At 42.1% G+C, this 20,299-nt stretch overlaps 1 protein-coding gene across 9 annotated transcripts in view; it reads left to right on the plus strand.

The window, feature by feature from the left end:
• The first annotated feature begins 2,624 nt into the window (after positions 1-2,624).
• The window catches only part of LOC138962452 (uncharacterized), a 172,530-nt gene continuing 154,855 nt past the window's right edge, over positions 2,625-20,299 (plus strand). For 5 of the 9 annotated variants that reach the window (XM_070334264.1, XM_070334267.1, XM_070334265.1 and 2 more), the window contains exons 1-8: positions 2,626-3,031; positions 3,704-3,973; positions 4,320-4,471; positions 4,937-5,110; positions 6,843-7,047; positions 16,273-16,452; positions 18,807-19,015; positions 19,601-19,792. In XM_070334264.1, coding sequence (XP_070190365.1) covers positions 2,777-3,031; positions 3,704-3,973; positions 4,320-4,471; positions 4,937-5,110; positions 6,843-7,047; positions 16,273-16,452; positions 18,807-19,015; positions 19,601-19,792 — 1,637 coding nt within the window. In that variant the 5' untranslated portion in view covers positions 2,626-2,776. Of the gene's footprint in view, positions 3,032-3,703; positions 3,974-4,319; positions 4,472-4,936; positions 5,111-6,842; positions 7,048-16,272; positions 16,453-18,806; positions 19,016-19,600; positions 19,793-20,299 lie in introns of all 9 variants that reach the window. The other 4 variants (XM_070334266.1, XM_070334269.1, XM_070334272.1 and 1 more) reach the window with 1 other exon arrangement.

The following is a 20,299-nucleotide window of genomic DNA, read 5'->3' on the forward strand; positions in this document are numbered from 1 at the left end:
AAGTAGTCTTCGACGAAGCCCGGACTTCGGTATTGCATTTCAGCTTGGTGGCTTAAAAATTAATTAATGACTTTGGTCATTAAAAATCTGAAAATTGTAAAAAAAAATAAAAATTTATAAAACGATCCAAATTTACGTTTATCTTATTCTCCATCATTTGCTGATTCCAAAAACATATAAATATGTTATATTCGGATTAAAAACAAGCTCTGAAAATTAAATATATGAAAATTATTATCAAAATTAAATTGTCCAAATCAATTTAAAAACACTTTCATCTTATTCCTTGTCGGTTCCTGATTCCAAAAACATATAGATATGATATGTTTGGATTAAAAACACGCTCAGAAAGTTAAAACAAAGAGAGGTACAGAAAAGCGTGCTATCCTTCTTAGCGCAACTACTACCCCGCTCTTCTTGTCAATTTCACTGCCTTTGCCATGAGCGGTGGACTGACGATGCTACGAGTATATAGCTATGAGACCAATGGTGGCGAGAGAGGTGAAGGGAGGGGGAATGTTTACAGTGCCGTGTGCCGGGCTGTGAGCAGTACCCGCCAATGTTTAGCTCAGGCACCGTCGCGGCGGACGCGCCTTAGTTCTATACCGAACACTGCACCCTCATTCAAGGAAAATGCACCGCGCTGTTCTAGACAACTGTCCTCACCTACAAGTCAGAGGTGTAAGTTACACCGACCCTGGCGCCTATTAAGGCAAAGCCAAATGGTCGTCTCAAAACCGTATACGGTCTTGCTGAAAAATGGCATTGCGTTCAGTTTCATTCTGTGAGTTCGACAGCTACTTGACTAAATATTGTATTTTCGCCTTACGCGACTTGTTTGTTTTTGTTATATTTAGTCAAGTTTTGACTAAATATTTTAACATCGAGGGGGAATCGAAACGAGGGTCGTGGTGTATGTGCGTGTGTTTGTGTGTCTGTGTGTGTGTGTAGAGCGATTCAGACTAAACTACCGGACCGATCTTTATGAAATTTGACATGAGAGTTCCTGGGTATGAAATCCCCGAACGTTTTTTTCATTTTTTGGATAAATGTCTTTGATGACGTCATATCCGGCTTTTCGTGAAAGTTGAGGCGGCACTGTCACGCCCTCATTTTGTAACCAAATTGGTTGAAATTTTGGTCAAGTAATCTTCGACGAAGCCCGGGGTTCGGTATTGCATTTCAGCTTGGTGGCTTAAAAATTAATTAATGACTTTGGTCATTAAAAATCGGAAAATTGTAAAAAAAAAAAAAAATTTATAAAACGATCCAAATTTACGTTTATCTTATTCTCCATCATTTGCTGATTCCAAAAACATATAAATATGTTATATTCGGATTAAAAACAAGCTCTGAAAATTAAATATATAAAAATTATTATCAAAATTAAATTGTTCAAATCAATTTAAAAACACTTTCATCTTATTCCTTGTCGGTTCCTGATTCCAAAAACATATAGATATGATATGTTTGGATTAAAAACACGCTCAGAAAGTTAAAACAAAGAGAGGTACAGAAAAGCGTGCTATCCTTCTTAGCGCAACTACTACCCCGCTCTTCTTGTCAATTTCACTGCCTTTGCCATGAGCGGTGGCCTGACGATGCTACGAGTAAAATGGCATTGCGTTCAGTTTCATTCTGTGAGTTCGACAGCTACTTGACTAAATATTGTATTTTCGCCTTACGCGACTTGTTTTCTTTACACTGAGCCGATGGGGAGGGGTTCCGGAACCCCTGTAACCACTCCCCCAATCCGCCCCTGGCCTGACTATGTGAAGTAAAAATGGTATAATTATGGTGACAGAGAGAGACAGACAGACAGACAGACAGAATGAAGAAAACCAAGACAGAAGAGGACAGACAGTACCGCGACTGATTAAGTCCAACTAAAAACTAAGAACAAGATATAAGGTATCTAGAGTCTTGGTAATAATGACTGACGCGCGAAACTAAAACGTAATAATACACTTAAAAATAAAGTGTATGTAAATAATGAAGGCGGTGGTACCCGGTGAGTGTGTGTCAGTGTGTGTGTGTGTGTGTGTGTGTGCAGTGTGTGTGTGTGTGTGTGTACGGTCTGCCTCGACTTGAACTTCGGCAGTCTCAGTGTCACGTATGTCTGTCTCCACGGCCTGCCTGTCTGTCACAGTGTTTCAGTCAGTCTCAGTGAGTGTGCGTGCCGGTATATGTATATATGTATGTGTGTGTGTGTATTTGCATCAGTATCGGCTGTCTCGGTGTCTCCGAGCTGTGTCACGTCAGTCGACGGAGTCAGCGGCCGGTGTCAGTGACCGTGACTGAACGGCGGCGGCGACGTGTGTCACTGAGTGTGCCGTGTGTGTGTGTGTGTGTGTGGGCGTGTGCGCGTATGTGTTTAATCATCACTTTAACTTGTTATAATCATTATAATCAGCATTATTATTATCATTAATACTATTTGGTGGTGCATGTACAACCCGGTCTTAGTTTTTGTATATTCCAGGAAGTCCTTGTCAATGGCAACGGAAACACGCTTGCAAGCAAAACCATCATTTTGTGGACAGCAGATTTGAGAACGCTCAGTTATTCTATACGCACTTGGGTAATTCTCATACTGATTATTTTGACCGACGCTTCATCCGGGCTATTGGTTACCAACAACAAGCAATATGGCGGAGATCAATTGACATGCCATGGGAATTCGCGGGTTTATGAAGTGTAGCAGTATAACACGTCGCTGCACCCTTTAGGACTCTGTGCATTGAAAATCCAGGAGGGCACAAAATAAACCGCCATCATGGATGAAAGACATTGGTGGGTTGCTGGAAAAATCCAGGAGAGCTTCAAAATCGGAGGCTACGACAATCCTACCCTTCTGGAAGATTTCATGTGCGAAGAATCGACTTTGAACAAAGTGAATAAGTTTCTTCGTGCTGGTGGACCATGTCGTTTGTTTTTCTACTGCCAGATACCGGAGTCTGGAGTTATTTCGACGCGCGAACTCCACGTCACTGGCAACCTTGCAATGCTGAAAGATGTGGATCTAGACAAGGTTTGATTTGATCTTGACTTTAGACACGGTTGTTACATATAGTTTAGTCAGCCTCAGACCAACTGCTAAAATTTTGTTTCAAGTTCGTATGTCGGGACCGTGTTTTTCCCACATTGGTGGGGTATGACTGAACTGGCATTGAAGTTGAACTAGTATTTTCATTCCGACTTTGAGAGTATGCAGCTTTGTGTCCCGGTATACACTCCGATAATGATCTATCGGATGTCTTGTAATGAGATGTTCATTATGTCAGATTTAACTTGAAAATGGCAAAGCAACATAGTATGCATTCAAAATGTAGACAACCAAAAGCAATGCAAGTTGTGCTTATAAGCAGTCTCCTTAATTTCTGACACATTTTTATAGCAAATCTGGAATTACAGTTGTTTTATTTACCAGTGAGGTATCAAAAACTTGCTGCACCTACTGTTAGCATTAATTGTTAAACTAAGCCCCAGAAAAAGTATTTTATAGACATGTGGAACAGCAGCCATGTCATATACACATCTGTTTGAAAGTAAAATGGCTACTGAATATCAAGAAGTTGTAACTTTTTGTATTTGCCTCTTTTTTCTTCTTTTTCTTTTTTTAATCTCTTGAAGTCTCTTGGTACTCAAGCACTTCACCAGCATTTAATTTAAATTTAAATTTTGCATAAATGTGCGTTCCCAGGTGACAGTGCTGTACTTGTTGCGGAACCGCACAGACAAAGATGTGGATCCCAATCACATGGAGCGAGACATCTTCTGCGGAGAACTGAAACACAACACGATAGAAGCTCTGAGCTCCCTGCTGTCAGATGTCTACATTCCCATTGTGCGTGCGCAGAACGACTGGGGCCACTGCAATGACGAGGGGCAGACACACCTCATGCATTCCATGGACAAGTTTGTCATCGCCCTCAATGAAACGGCTGCCTCCATGAGGCATTCCCGGCAATGGGTGAGTAATTTTCAACCTCAGTAATTTTGGTGTGTTTTATAACTGTGGCTGACCTGAGCTGGCTGGTTATATCGGCAAGGTACAGGAACAGTTTGAAATGGTTCATGGCTTGAGTGTAACCCTGAACAATGAAAGAAAAGAACAAGACGAACAAAAAAGCAAATATGAAAAAAATAAAGAACTTGTACAATGAGAGGGAAATTAATAAACTATAAACAAACAAACAAAAATTGAGAAAAGGGCAGTGTAAACATTAATAGAGTATTTTAATAGAATTGTATACATTTTAGCTGAGGTGAAAACTAGGAGCAGTAATTGTATGGAGAGAATTACTCTGTGTCATCAGATGCTGCGGCAGCCCGAGAACATTGTGCTGAACGACTTCAAACAGCAAAGGGCAGCTGCCTTGGACCCCCAGCTTATCTCTCACTATGAGGAACTGGTGACCGAATGGATCAACACCATTGAGGCTATTGTCAATGACACCGCTGATGAGAGGTAAGTAATTGTTGATCTGTAACAGCTTTTATGGCATTTGATTCTGGAGCCCATCTTATGGCTTCAAAAACTTGCTAACAGTAGGTCAGTGTGACTCCACATTTAGAGCGGTAGAAACCCATTTGGCAGAAGTTTAAGAGCTAGGTTACAATGGGTGGTGCTTTTTTTTGTGAGTGTGTGTGTGTGTGTAAAACATCATGATACACTCACTGCAACAAAATCTCCAGCACAGTTGGAAAGATTCCTTTCAAAGGAAATACCACTATCATACAGGTTTAAAGAGTCAAAGTGCTTCACAAATTGCAGTACAGCTACACAATACTTACGTGGTTACAAATGTTTTCATACACAATTTTACAATAAATGGAAACCCTGAATAAACTGATCTTTGGCATCAAATATAGACAGCTCATGAGTTTACACCAGAAGTCACATTTTCCATTGCCTCTTTTTTTGTCTCCTCAGGTTCATGGACCCAAATGCTGGCCCGCTGTCAGAGTTGGAGCGATGGCGACGTCGTCAGCGTCTGTTGACCAGCGTGACAGAACAACTGAAGGGGAAGGAGTGCAAGGCGGTCATTGCCGTCCTCATCCAGGCCAAATCCAGACTCCTCAAGAAGTGGAAGGCCACTGATGCTGCGTAAGTGTTGGTACAGTGGAACCCCCCTTTTAAGACCCCTAATCTAAAGTAACTGGACCTGTTAACTCCAGGTGCACGGAGCCCCTAGGGCTTTCAGTCATGCATCAGGCAGCTATCCATTTGAACAAATGCCAAGTGTCATTGACTTTCATGGAAGGAGTAAAAAAAAAACTGCAAATTGTTTACAAATTAATTTTGGACTGCCACCGGGCAGGTCTTAGTCGCCCTCGACCAGGCTCACATCAAGTCCCGCATGTGAACTAATTACGTCAAAAGCCTACATGGAAGTCTATTAATCTCAGCGAGAGGGAGAATTTTTTCTGTTTTGAGTACTTTACGTCAAGACATTGTGTGTCGTGACGTAAAAAAAATTGTAAAAGATTGAATGTAAGTCCATTTTGGCATACCGCACACAGCCTTTAGCCTGAATTCAGAACATGTTCACGGCAAATGTTAATTACTATTTGGTGGGAGATGCGAACTGACAAACCGCATGAAAGTTTGTTTGGTTGGCAACACTAAAGGTATCTGTAGGCATCTGTGAGATAGTTGTGGGAATCTCCTGGTGGTTTATATCTGCGACAAAACAACATATCTTTGCTCTCCATGCTGAGACTAAGGCACTGCATCAGTAAGACTTCCTCTTTTTTAAGACTGCTTTTTTCAGATTTTCTGTTCATGCAGAGCGTCTGTAAATGTGAAGGCTCCCTCATTTTTAAGACCTAATTTTCCCAGATTTCTTGGGGTCTTATAAGGGGGGTTCCCCTGTTCACTTGGACTAGTTGTAGCTGGGAAACAATAGGCGACTTGCCCTATCGGCCAGCGCCGCGAAGTCGCGCGATAAATCTGCAATACCTTGCGTGGTCTTGCAAGATCTGCCTCAAACTGCGGGCATGTTTTGATAGCTCTGTGAGAGGTTGCGTTTCAGTGCAGACACTTCGCCTTGAAAATAGTGAATTTGCACTGTGCAGCAGTGGGCTGCAGCAATGTTAGCCGCAAGAATAATCCTAAAGTTCGTTCAAAGTACCCAAGCATGGTCCGTACACAAAGGAAAGGCGATCGAGTTTTTTTTAACACAAGCCAGAGAACACCAGCGCTTGTGAAGCGATGGCTGAATGCTCTTTGACGTCAAAATGACGTGCCATCCCGGTACTCCGTTGTCTGTTCAATAACTTTATCAGCTTCGGTTTCTTGTATCCTGAATATTGTATTTTTCTTTCTTTGAGGTATTTTTGCAACTTTAGTACTTGCAATCGCATGAAAATTCTGCTGTTCGGTAGCCATTGTTTAGATCAGTGATTGTAGTGTATGGAAGGAACGATAACTCTTGAGAGCAAAAAATGTGCCCGCAGGGAAGTGAACCTTCCTTATCTTTCGCACCGGAGAGCTATTCAAGCGGGGTATTGTGCAAGTTGGCTATTGCTGTACCTTCAAAATGGATTATATAGTTGCCTCAATGGCAGAGTAGAACATTGTCATACATGTAAAAGTCTGCTTGTTAGAAATGCAAGTTAATTAGCACACAAAAAAAGAAAAAAACTTTAACCGATAGGTAGGTCAAAGTACCATTGAATGTTTTGTTTTGTCTGTAAGTAATCATTCCATAAACTTACCTTCTCTGTTCTTTTAAAATTTGCACACAAGTCAATTATGTTCTTGTGAAAGTTCACAAAAGGTAGAAATCTTGTTCATGTCGGTTTTTGATCTGTAACACACACCCCATTCTTTACAGCCTCACAGATGGGCTGAACGACACCAAGGACAAAGTCAAATACCTGGAGTCACTGAAGCGTCACTTTGATCAACTGTACCATGACGCCACGCCTCATTCCATCATCAACAACGCCATTCCTGGACTGACCAACTCCATGAAGCAGATGGACGCCATTTCGCGCTACTATGCTCGCACAGGATTCCTCGGCATTATTCTGACTAAGGTGATTGATTGATGGACTGATTGATTCATATGTAAAAATTGAAGTTTTAGGCACAAGCCTAGTCTTACAACCAGTCCTTACTCCATCTCAGACACAAACACAAATATGTTAGTACTTCAGTTATGATTATATGTATGTATAAGCAAAGCAAACAGACAGATTAACTTCTTCTTCTTCTTCTGCGTTCGTGGCCTGAAACGTACACTCGTGTTTTTTTGCACGAGTGGAATTTTACGTGTATGACCGTGTTTTACCCCGCCATTTAGGCAGCCATACGCCGTTTTCGGAGGAAGCATGCTGGGTATTTTCGTGTTTCTATAACCCACCGAACTCTGACATGGATTACAGGCTCTTTTTCGTGCGCACTTGGTCTTGTGCTTGCGTGTACACACGGGGGTGTTCGGACACCGAGGAGAGTCTGCACACAAAGTTGACTCTGAGAAATAAATCTCTCGCCGAACGTGGGGACGGACTCACGCTGACAGCGGCCAACTGGATACAAATCCAGCACGCTACCGACTGAGCTACATCCCCGCCCTAGACAGATTAACAAATACAGAAGTAAATATAATGCTAAATGGGAATGCTAAATTATGCACATAAAGAACAGCCACCGCATTAAATATACACGACTAAGCTCAATTGCCCCAAATTAAAGGAAATTTATGTCACAAAGGAGAGGGTAGGACCTTGCCTTCGTTTGGTAGCAGACGAACTTTCGGTTGCGGGCACAGGAAGTACTATAATAGAACAAGGCATGATGGACTTGATGTTCTATCACTTCCGTCCAAACTATTTCTAGTCGAACAGCCGAGAAATTTTTGCTGACCCTCCATCCTCCCCATGTTCTTTCCACCGCGTAAGGTTGGATTTATGTGGTATTACCCTAGTCATTTTCATTTTGGCGGTCAACCCCAAACTTTTGTGCGGGTTATGTTATGTAATACTTTTGCTAAGGCATGGCTCAGGCTTGAGCCAATGCTGGATTGCATAAATTTTGTAAAAAAGGTTGTCATTGAATGTTAGTGCTCAACAGCACAGGTATGTTTTTTATAATGTTGTGTTTTTATTTGCTGCAAGGTTGCATTGAATGTTAGTGCTCAACAGCACAGGTATGTTTTTTATAATGTTGTGTTTTTATTTGCTGCAAGGGTGGTCCCGCATACAGATTACAAGATGTACATTTTTTGCAATATCAAAGTCTGTGTAGCGGGACCACCCCTATTTTAATACAACTGGCACTTTAAAAAATTTTAAAGTTGCCCTTCATGATTGATGAAGGGCAACTTTAAAATTTTTTAAAGTGCCAGTTGTATTAAAATAGGGGTGGTCCCGCTACACAGACTTTGATATTGCAAAAAATGTACATCTTGTAATCTGTATGCGGGACCACCCTTGCAGCAAATAAAAACACAACATTATAAACAAGTCGCGTAAGGCGAAAATACAATATTTAGTCAAGTAGCTGCCATTTTTCAGCAAGACCGTATACTCGTAGCATCGTCAGTCCAGCGCTCATGGAAGCCAAAGGCAGTGAAATTGACACGAAGAGCGGGGTAGTAGTTGCGCTAAGAAGGATAGCACGCTTTTCTGTACCTCTCTTTGTTTTAACTTTCTGAGCGTGTTTTTAATCCAAACATATCATATCTATATGTTTTTGGAATCAGGAACCGACAAGGAATAAGATGAAAGTGTTTTTAAATTGATTTCGAAAAAAAAATTTTGATAATAATTTTTATATATTTAATTTTCAGAGCTTGTTTTTAATCCGAATATAACATATTTATATGTTTTTGGAATCAGCAAATGATGGAGAATAAGATAAACGTAAATTTGGATCGTTTTATAAATTTTTATTTTTTTTTACAATTTTCCGATTTTTAATGACCAAAGTCATAAATTAATTTTTAAGCCACCAAGCTGAAATGCAATACCGAACCCCGGGCTTCGTCGAAGATTACTTGACCAAAATTTCAACCAATTTGGTTGAAAAATGAGGGCGTGACAGTGCCGCCTCAACTTTCACGAAAAGCCGGATATGACGTCATCAAAGACATTTATCAAAAAAATGAAAAAAACGTTCGGGGATTTCATACCCAGGAACTCTCATGTCAAATTTCATAAAGATCGGTCCAGTAGTTTAGTCTGAATCGCTCTACACACACACACAGACACACACACAGACACACGCACATACACCATACCCTCGTTTCGATTCCCCCTCGATGTTAAAATATTTAGTCAAAACTTGACTAAATATAAAAAAGTCTGGGGATATTATTCCCAGGAACTCTCATGTAAAATTTCATAAAGATCGGACCAGTAGTTTACTCTGAATCGCTCTACACACACACACAGACAGACAGACACACACACACACACACACACACACACACACACACGCACATACACACACAGACACACACACACACACACACACACACACACACACACACACACACACACACACACATACACCACGACCCTCGTCTCGATTCCCCCCTCTATGTTAAAACATTTAGTCAAAACTTGACTAAATGTAACAAGTCGCGTAAGGCGAAAATACAATATTTAGTCAAGTAGCTGTCGAACTCACAGAATGAAACTGAACGCAACGCAACGCAGCAAGACCGTATACTCGTAGCATCGTCACTCCACCGCCCGTGGCAAAGGCAGTGCACGTGGAAAGGACAAGAAGAGCGGGGTATTCGTTGCGCTGAGAAGGATAGCACGCTTTTCTGTACCTCTCTTCGTTTTAACTTTCTGAGCGTGTTTTTAATCCAAACATATCATATCTATATATTTTTGGAATCAGGAACCAACAAGGAATAAGATGAAAGTGTTTTTAAATTGATTTCGGGGAAAAAAATTTGATAATAATTTTTATATATTTAATTTTCAGAGCTTGTTTTTAATCCGAATATAACATATTTATATGTTTTTGGAATCGGCAAGTGATGGAGAATAAGATAAACGTAAATTTGGATCGTTTTATAAATTTTTATTTTTTTTTACAATTTTCAGATTTTTAATGACCAAAGTCATTAATTAATTTTTAAGCCACCAAGCTGAAATGCAATACCGAACCCCGGGCTTCGTCGAAGAGTACTTGACGAAAATTTCAACCAATTTGGTTGAAAAATGAGGGCGTGACAGTGCCGCCTCAACTTTCACGAAAAGCCGGATATGACGTCATCAAAGACATTTATCAAAAAAATGAAAAAAACGTTCGGGGATTTCATACCCAGGAACTCTCATGTCAAATTTCATAAAGATCGGTCCAGTAGTTTAGTCTGAATCGCTCTACACACACACACACACAGACACACATACACCATACCCTCGTTTCGATTCCCCCTCGATGTTAAAATATTTAGTCAAAACTTGACTAAATATAAAAACATACCTGTGCTGTTGAGCACTAACATTCAATGCAACCTTGCAGCAAATAAAAACACAACATTATAAAAAACATACCTGTGCTGTTGAGCACTAACATTCAATGACAACCTTTTTTACAAAATTTATGCAATCCAGCATTGGCTCAAGCCTGAGCCATGCCTTAGCAAAAGTATTACATAACATAACCCGCACAAAAGTTTGGGGTTGACCGCCACGACTGTGGGACCTAGCCAGGTTCAACAGCAACCCCATGAAGTAGTCTCCCTCTAGTTTTAGGGTGAATAAGCTGCATGTGGTGAGGCCAACCTCCTCACCATCATGAAAGTATTTTCAGCTCAGCCTGTTCAGTACCAAGGTCGACCTCCCTGGCAAGAAGTAGCTGCTGATCTGAGACAGGATGGAAGGGGACCATATTACCTCCCTTGTAATGGGTTTTGCACGCGTATGTACTTTCTAAAAGCATCTGAATGCCATCGACCGAGTTCGCGAATCTGCGCGTCTGATGCTCCTTTCATCACACATGTGGTAGCTGCTCCAATCCGGAAACTATGGGAATTAAACCGGTCTGCGGGAATACCTGCTATTGTCAGCATTGCTTTTAGAGTGGAAACAAACTCTCTTCTTGATACTGCATGGCCTTCTGTGAGATAAAGAGGGCCGGGTGTGCTGCCTCTACCATGAACATAATCCTTCAGCGTCGCAACGGGACATAAGGTAGGATCATTGCATGCACGCACTGAACTTTTATGCTGTCTCCCTGCAGCATGTTTAGCTGACCTGAATGTGATAGTTATGTTCTTGCTCTCCAACAATATGTCAGAAAGGGCTAAGTTATGTGCAGACATAGTGATTTCGCCTACCCTTAGAAAGGCATGATATGCCAAAGCAAACATTGACAAATACAACGACCGATGGTAACTATTCTGAATCGATTGCCTTGTCGTGATGAGCAAGCGATGAAGTATGTCTTCTGTGATTGGAAGTCGACTATCAACCGCGGGGTTCAACTTCCTAGCCGATTGCACCGTCTTACGGACTAAAAAGGAAGCTGACGGATCAGGAAGGTTAGCAAGCTTATGTACGTATCCTATTGCAGACATGAAGGAAGCAATGGTTGATGCCGCATATGCCCTATCTTGTAGATATGCCACGAAAAGGAAAACTGTATGCTCGCTTACTGGGAAGGCTGACTGTACTTTGCTCTCTGCTAGGAACGTGCGGAATAACTCCCAAGCTCTCTTATATGCGGTAATTGACGACGAGCCCAACGCTTGCCCTAGCAGGATGTAAGCTGTCGCCATCAGTCTAGCGTTGCCGGCAGATCTGGGAACCTGGATGTGGATCCGCCTGCGGATGAAGCATCCTGAACCTGTCCACCTGTAATCGAGAAAGCGAATCTGCTAACTCATTCTGAACGCCAGGAACGTGTTCTGCTGTACAGAATATATTGAAAGACAGAGATGTGCCTACCAGACGTTTAATTAACTTCATGACTTGCTTTTCTTTGGAAGACAGTTTGTTGATTACCCATACCAGAGCTAAATTATTGGTATGCAATACCACGCATTGGTTGCGGAACAATTCCCCCCAAGTCTCCAAAGCCAACACTATCGGGACCAACTCTAACAGAGTAATGTTTTGTGCCGACCACCAATCTGTCCATTTACCCCAAAACCAGTGAGATCCTAAAACAGCAGCAAAGCCAAAACCTTGCGCAGCGTCTGTATACAGGTGCAGAGTCTTAGGTGACAAAAACATTTCGGACAAAAAGAGATTTTTTCCATTGTACAGGTCTGGGAAATCTAGCCACACTTGTAAGTCAGATTTAGCTTCTGTCGTAAGCCGTATGCGGTGATATGGTTTTCTGACTCCAACGGTCAAGTCGATGAGTCTACGCAGAAATGCCCTACCAGGGATCACGACTCCACAAGCAAAACTCAATAGACCTATCACAGACTGTAGCTCGCGAAGTGTTGTCTTGCTAGCTGACATGAGCGATGAAATGGCTTGCTTACATTTGACCAGTTTCTCCTCCGGTAATCGAACCTCTGATGTTTGGCTATCTATTTCATAACCTACGAAGGTCATCACCGTCGCAGGGGTGAATGTTTTGTCTTGTGCAATCGGTACGCCCAAAGTATGGCAGAGTCCCAAGAGGGAGAGCAGATCTTGCCTACATTTATGTTCGGTGGCGTTAACCAAGAACAAATCATCTAGTATGTGAGTTATGTTTTTTACCCCTCTTTTGGTCACGGTTATCCATTCCAAGGCGGTACTGAACTCCTCGAAAATGCGACATGATGAAGAACAGCCCATCGGCAGACATTTATCGTAGAAAACCTCCCCATTCCAACTGAAGCAGAACAAATGATGGTCCTGTGCATGTAGCGGTATGATGCGAAACGCTGACTTAACGTCTGTTTTGGCCATGAATGCTCCAACTCCTGCCCTTTTTACTAACCTTACTGCATCTTCTATGGAGGCATACTGGACTGCGGTATACGCAGGATCAATGCCGTCATTGACTGATTTTCCCTCAGGAAAGGACAAGTGATGAATGACTCTGTGTTCGCCAGTTTGTTTTTTAGGTACTAGCCCTACTTGCGAAAACTGGTACTTTGGAAATGGGGGCGTTGCAAATGGACCCGCAATTCTGCCTGCCTTAAGCTCTTTCTGGATATAACGGTCAATCTTATCTGGCTGCTGTTGGGCTGATTTTAGGTTTTTGACTACCTCACAATTTGGAGTTCCTGTAAAGTGAACTTGGAAACCTGATGTAAAATCCTGTACTAAATACTGTGACGTGTACAAATCATATCCTTTCAAAAGTTGCTGTAATGCTGCTACGTTGACCGGAGTTGGTAACTGACCTATTCTAGCGCTATCAATTTTGGCTTTTCCTTGGGTCATCGGTGGCGCGGCTGCCTCTTCCGTTTGAGTGGCCCCGCCCTCTTCCTCGAAAGGACTGAGAGCTGTGGCAACCCTTTGCGGAATGTGCGCCTTGGCACAAATGACACGAATGACTGTACTTGCAACGGTCCCCGAACGAACAGCGGCCCCTTTTATGTAAGTTGACGCAGTAACCCGGTGGTACGGCCTTTGTTGCTGAGTCGGGATTTTGATCCCGTCTCACTGTGACATTTTGTTTCGCCTCGAAGGCCAGATCAAAATTCTTCTCCCCCCATTTGGAAAACCCCTTTTCGACCATGATGCGAAAATTCTTGTCGTATGATTCCCAGTCCTGCCCCTTGTGGAAAAGGCCAGAGACTACCTCGTAATGTTTCGCAAATCCTTCCTGTGGAAGGTGTGCTTGCTGGGGATTCGCCCTAAGTACCAACTGGAAAATATTCCATGCCTCCCCCCACTTTGTAAAGGATATCCTCTTTGGCTTTGACTTTTGGGCTAGGACTAATGAAGGTTCACCAGTGTGGTTGATGGCAAGAGAGTATTCTTGCTCCCCTTCGTAAAGCAGATCGGAAAATTCGATAAAACGTCCTTGCCAGATCTGGTGTTTTAGCTTTTCTGACACGTGCAGATCCACCGGGATTGGTTGGCTGCTGCACCCACCTGTAATATTTGTGACGACAGCGTCAACCAAGCTGTGCGTCGTAACAAGTTCTGGAAGAGCTTGGTGGGAAGGGGTGGTCGTTGTCCGTTGGTTGGCCTCCATGGCCTCCAGTCTGGCCATGAGAAGTGTGTTGGTTGCCTGCACTGCCTGCATTTGTTCCATCATGGCCTGCATGCCTGCTGCCATAGGTGCTTCGGTTTCGTTAGCCCGGTTGTCCAAAGAGGGGCTGTTGGGGGGCGATGTTGTAGCTGCTGTCCTGCCTCCTCTGCTCTTCTTGGCCGCCGGCCGACCTCTAGCGCTCACTGTGGCATCTGTGAAGCGCTTTGGCCTGCTGTGCGTCTGGACTGGTGGCATGTTCTGGCCGCTGTAACAATATCATGCCACGAGGGAATAAACACGATAACAGAACGCATTCATTGTCTGCCCTTTTCCCCAACAATTTAATGTTTACTGCACTAACCCAGCCTGTTCCAGACAAATATTTGCCATATTCACTAATATGTACGAGCTAGGCTGTCTTTATCTGCTATTAGGAATAAATCACTTCCCATCATTACCACACTCCCCCTCTCTAATAGGGGGGAAGGGGACGCACATACCTATCTGCGTCCTGATGGCACTGATACCATCTTTACCCTGTTCTGTTTGTGTTTACTCAGACTATTGCCCTGTCTGTATTTGTGCTGCTGCAATACACTCAGATATATCTGATGCTTAAATTAAGCCATCTCAACCATGTTTGTGTAAATGCCACAAATCATAACCAGGGTATATCTGAAGGTTACATACGTATCTGTTTCTGATGGCGCTGATACCATCTTAACCATGTTAATGCAACCTTGGTCTGTTTACTCTGACTATTGCCCTGTCTGTATTTGTGTTGCTGCACTACACGCAGATATATCTGATGCTTAAAATAAGCCATCTCAACCATGTTTGTGTAAATGCCACAAATCATAACCGGGGTATATCTGAAGGTTACCTAACCTTCTCCCCCTTGACAGACTTATGCTGGGCAAAAAACCTGTCGTGTATATAATATCTAATGGCACGCTGTTTGTCTCAACAACTCATAACCAGGGGTATATCTGAAGGTTACCTAACCTTCTCCCCCTTGACGAGCGAGACTTATTTTCACTGATCACCAGCGGGTACCTGTAATGTACTCGATGCAGCCACAGAACGTATCACTACTCCACGTAGGGTTTTGTAGAGCTTGTAATATCCTTCATCAGTTAAATGCACACCATCTCTGTAATATTTTCTGAGCGTGGCATGTCGTGTGGCGTTTTCGACCTCGAACCGTGCAAAGTCAAACTGTAAGAACTGCATATAGCTAATCTCGCTGATTTGCTTCTTCAGCTCTTTGTTGACCTGATAAGCTTTTTCGTCGTACTTCGCGTTGTGCTTGTCCTCTTTGCACCTCGGCAATAGCTGGGTAAGACAAATTTGCGGCACTTTCAACGCGTGGTGGAAGTACGAAGCAGTGGCCACGATCATCGATGACAGCTCTTCTACGTCACACTTGTGTACCTTGTCGTTGTCGCCTATCATGATAACCAGTGTGTCTGGTTTGATTTGACGAACCTTCTCTACGAAAATGCCCTGAGTTAATGCTTGTGTCTTAGCACCGCCAATGCCACAAAAATACACTTTCGCCCTCGCTACGTTGAAGTTGCTATGCACTCGACTGTCTACCCTTTCGTTTTTCACGAATTCGCCCACACGTCTTGCGTGCGAGTGCCCTATGAACAACACCTTGCTCGATCTCTCCATTTCCGAGCCTTGTTTGCAACAAAGACTCCAACCCACGCTAGTATTAATGTAGGTCGCCCTACTGACCCAAGCTCGACTCGAGAGGACGATTCACATGAATTTCCCCTCGCACCGCGATGGTTACAAGTGTGAACAAGAAAATTGAATGGGGACGAAAAGATTTAATCATAATTAATATAAGGTTGTGACGCATGTCTGCCTTAGGTCAGAGGTGTATTGGAGGTGACCCTGAGAGGCTGTGTTTGTGTGTGTGTGTTCAAATGTATGTTTCTTCTTGTGTGTGTGTGTGTGTGTGTGTGTGTGTGTGTGTGTGTGTGTGTGTGTGTGTGTGTGTGTGTGTGTGCACCTGCAAATGTGTATGTGTGCGGGTGTCTCGGCATCTGTGTGAATGACCCATGATGGCTTTTATGCACGGGGAATGTATCAAACGTACTACTTAAATTGTGCTGACTCTAGCCTAAACTGTGCATTGATTGCAGGTAACCAACCAGCTGGTGATGGCGTGCAAGGACCACATCAAGGGGTGCACCATCAACATCATCGAGGACCGCGACCTCCTGTGGGACTGTGTGGCCCAGGAGGCCATGATGCGCGACCCCGCCACGGTGGCCGACCCCCAGCACAAACTGCTGAAGAGTCAGGTGGAGTCCAAGTTGAAGGTAGTAGACGTGCTGTGCCCACTGTGTGCTGACAGCAATTTGTTTTCTTTTCATCAGTTAATGCCTCTGAAGGATAGGATTAGATAATATAAGAGAAATTGTTTCTTTTGGAAAGAAATGGAGCAAAGCATAAAAAAGGGCTTTTTTTACATTCAGCCTTTGCGCAATGAGGTACTTTTCTATAGTCCACTGCATGGGCACAACAAGTTAAGGATATTTTTTCAGGGATAAAGCCCAAATGCTAAATAGAAGTGTTTTGGTCAAAATCTGTTAATGCACACATGATTTTGATAGAAAGGCTCCTGTGCAACAATTGGGTTATACCCCTGAAAAAGTATCCTTAACTTTTTTTCTTCAGTGTTGATGTATATCAGGATAGTTGATTCAGAAATACACAGATCTTCTCAGCAACAGTTTTTGACAGCGAATGGAGTCTGAAGGATATTTAAGAAGCAGACAAATCTTCTGTGCAAGTGTTCAAACGCAAAACAACCGTGAGATGCTTGCCTTATTTTAGCATGAATTAATTCCTGAAATGGATTATATAAGGAACGCAGAGGAAGAAGAAATTGAGTCAACAGAAAATTGATCAGGAAATGAAGTGATGCAGTTGAAGCTTATATGCGAAAGTGTAGGTTGATCCTGGAAGGTGAAATGTACCCACATGGGGCCCGCAGTGTTTCTTTTGGAGTTACGTAGATGACAATCACTGTCTTTAGCAAAAATACCAGCAGCAAAAGAAAAACCAAAAGCAAGTGAACAAGAGTAAACATACTGTTAAACAATAAAAATTAAGTTGAATAAGGTACACGATAGCAGTGTTGTTTAATGTTTAATTTTGTCATGGAAGAACTTTCAGAAAGGTATGTGTTTTGCGTTTATGCTTGCCGTGTGCTTCCCATGTGGAAAACAACTTTTTCCCATAAAACTAACAATTCCCAAGAAGCCCAGAACAAAACATAACTAATCACTCTTGTTTTTTTATTCTTCATTCTTGAGAGGAAAGACAGATAAAAATCAGTCGAGGCTTTAGAGTTACATTTTACGTTGATGTTAGTTTAAATTTGCTTATGTGCTTAGATTAGTTTCCAGAGTATTTTGTTCTTTTTGAATGATAGCAATGCCTACCAATTGATGTGTGCCCATCCCTTCTGTGTAGGCAGACTCTTTGTTTCTCATTCAGTTCTCTATCTGCTTCATGGTTAAATACTAAGTTTTGTTTTGTGTCCCTCGCAATCTGCCTCTTGATAGAGCATGTTCAGTTCACTGCGCACCAACATCATTTGCCCCTCTCATTGTGGAAAGTAGACATTTGAACAATTTCCAAGTGCAGTTAACTTCCAGTGATGTGGAACCTTTGATTTGTACTTATTTTAACAGTACAAATCAGTTGATTTTGAATTGCAAGTGAACAAAGAATAATCATTCCCTTAGGGTTAACTGGCAGATCGGCCTTTACAAAAAAGAGCAAGAAGTAACTACGCTAACAGATGTTTTATTCTGCAAGGAATGGGGTAGGGGTGGGAGCGTGAAGTGTACCGTTAAGTTTCAAAGACTGTGTATGTGTGCATTTCTCTAAGACATTTGCCTTGGCCGTCACTATTAGGGTAAACAGATGTGACATTTGTTCACACGTGTGCCAACATTACCTGATTATGAACCAGGTAGCAGTTTATGTACAACATTGAATATTATTATATTTTGATTTTGAACAATAACTAATGTTTTTGCTGAAAATGTGTGTGTTTGAATTTAAACTATCCTCACTAGTGTGCCTGATTCGTTGTGTTGTTTTTTGTGTCACACTTAATCTAACATTTTGTTATACACTGTAGGATAACAAGTAATTTGCATGTGATTTGACAAAAAAAGCAATGAGGATAGGGGATAGTGATGTTAAAGTCTTCTGTATTCTGGCTGTAATCTGAGATATTAGCAGCTACTGAAAGTTAATTTTAAATGTTTCAGGTAATTTTCATCTTCTTTTTGTCTTAAAAAAAATCTAATTTGTAAACGTTTGCATGAATTCAACCAAGAAGACAAGATCAAATAAAATGCTAAATAGATTGTTGTACGATAGCTTTGGCCGAGTCCATGTTGGTGTTCATGTCAGCAGTATGCTGTTTTTTCAAAACAACGTGCATTAATTATTGATGTCCGATTCTTGTGAAGCATGCCAGTACATGTGTACTGACTGCATACCTTGCCACATACTGTAACAAGACAATTCAGCCTTTCAATAGCATTGTGGGCTTTACCTTTCTGTCTCAGAACACACCCAGAGAGTCTTGCGGTCCACTGTATTTAAGAGGCAAAACCCTATCTTTGTCCTTACGCCATGGTTTCTTTTACAGCAATCATCTCGAGCAGGAAAAGCCAAAGAGAGCAAAGACATTGGTGTGGCTGAAGATGGTTTGTTCAACCGACTGCGTGCGTGTCTGATGCTGCAAGGATTTTACCGTGAGGCACTACGATCTCTGAGAGATTCTCTGGGCGGTTCTCAGACCTTGTCCCACTACTCTTCCGTCAGCAGCTTTGCTCAGGCCATGCAACCAGGGCAAAAGTAAGTGCGACAAGCCTAGACCAACAACATTAATAATGAATGGATTCGACTGGACAGAAGTTAGGGGAACAAGCACACAGATAATCGCAACAGCAACAACGTTATGGATAAACTTATTTTCCTGGTTGCTGAAAGTAGTTATTGAACTGTTCGGTGGAAATAGTAAGGTGCTGGGCTGAGTGAAAGATTGTTGGACAGAATTAAAGATGATGGTGAAGGTAATGTTAGTAACAAAGAAGTTTAGTTTTGTATGAGTGTTTATCTTGAGTTTTGGGAATCAGTTTCATTGCTATTTGTTTGTGTGTGTGTGTGTGTGCATGCGTGTTTGTGTGTTCTGGTTTGTGCGTACAAGTTCTCTTCTGACATCTCAATTTTTGTTGCTTTTATGATCTTTGCGCATATTTCTTTTCTCTTTTTTCTCCAAATTTACTTGTTCACTGCTTATTTTTTGCACACTGATTGTTTTGTTCAAATGACAAAAACAAATTGCAGTTATAGTCACTTTGCACGGTTGTTTCATTAAAGGCTGAACGAGATAACTCACAAAACTTAGACACCTGAAAAATTCCTTTCTCCTTTGCTCAGAGCAAGAAGCATGACAGGCGCCAGCAACTCATCTCGTGTGACGGCCGTGACCTCGCCCTCCAAACGAGGAGACGCTGCAGGCCACGGAGTGCCCATTACGGATGAGGACGCCATTATGGCTCACATGGATGTGTTCTGCGGTCGCATTCGACAACTGCTGGAGGTGATCAACACCATGGCCCAGTACAACAAGTCAGTACCAAGTGTTTGACTGTTCTAGCTCTTGCTTAATGAATAATGTTTCCCTCTGTTTTTTTGTTGTTGTTACTGTTAGTCCTGAAGAAGCCTCCATAGGCAAACATTTGATTTAGTATTATATGTGAGCTGTCAAGTACAGAATTCTTCGTTTTTTTAACTTAATTCTATTAGATTAAAGCTGAAGGAGTTAGTGGAAGTCACATTATTTGTCTTCAAAACTAAACAAGGGTGTGACACAAGCAGTGATATTAAACAGGTGCTAGAGTTTATTTACACCACGGCACAGTACAGCAAATAAGTACCAAGTGTCGTATCTGTATTGCTAGATTAATGAATATATTGTCCAAGTACATGTTGGTAAAATGCTTAGCCAGGGAAATGTAAGGTGCCTGTGCCTCTTCTACTACTCATTTTAAAATGGTTGTAGCAAAGTCTTTTATTGCTGTCACCAGTCCTCAGCTATCTTCCTGATTATGCAAGTTACCAATAAGTCAAACGTTT

The sequence above is a fragment of the Littorina saxatilis genome, linkage group LG3, assembly GCF_037325665.1.
Source record: "Littorina saxatilis isolate snail1 linkage group LG3, US_GU_Lsax_2.0, whole genome shotgun sequence".
In the NCBI taxonomy this organism is placed as follows: Eukaryota; Metazoa; Mollusca; class Gastropoda; order Littorinimorpha; family Littorinidae; genus Littorina; species Littorina saxatilis.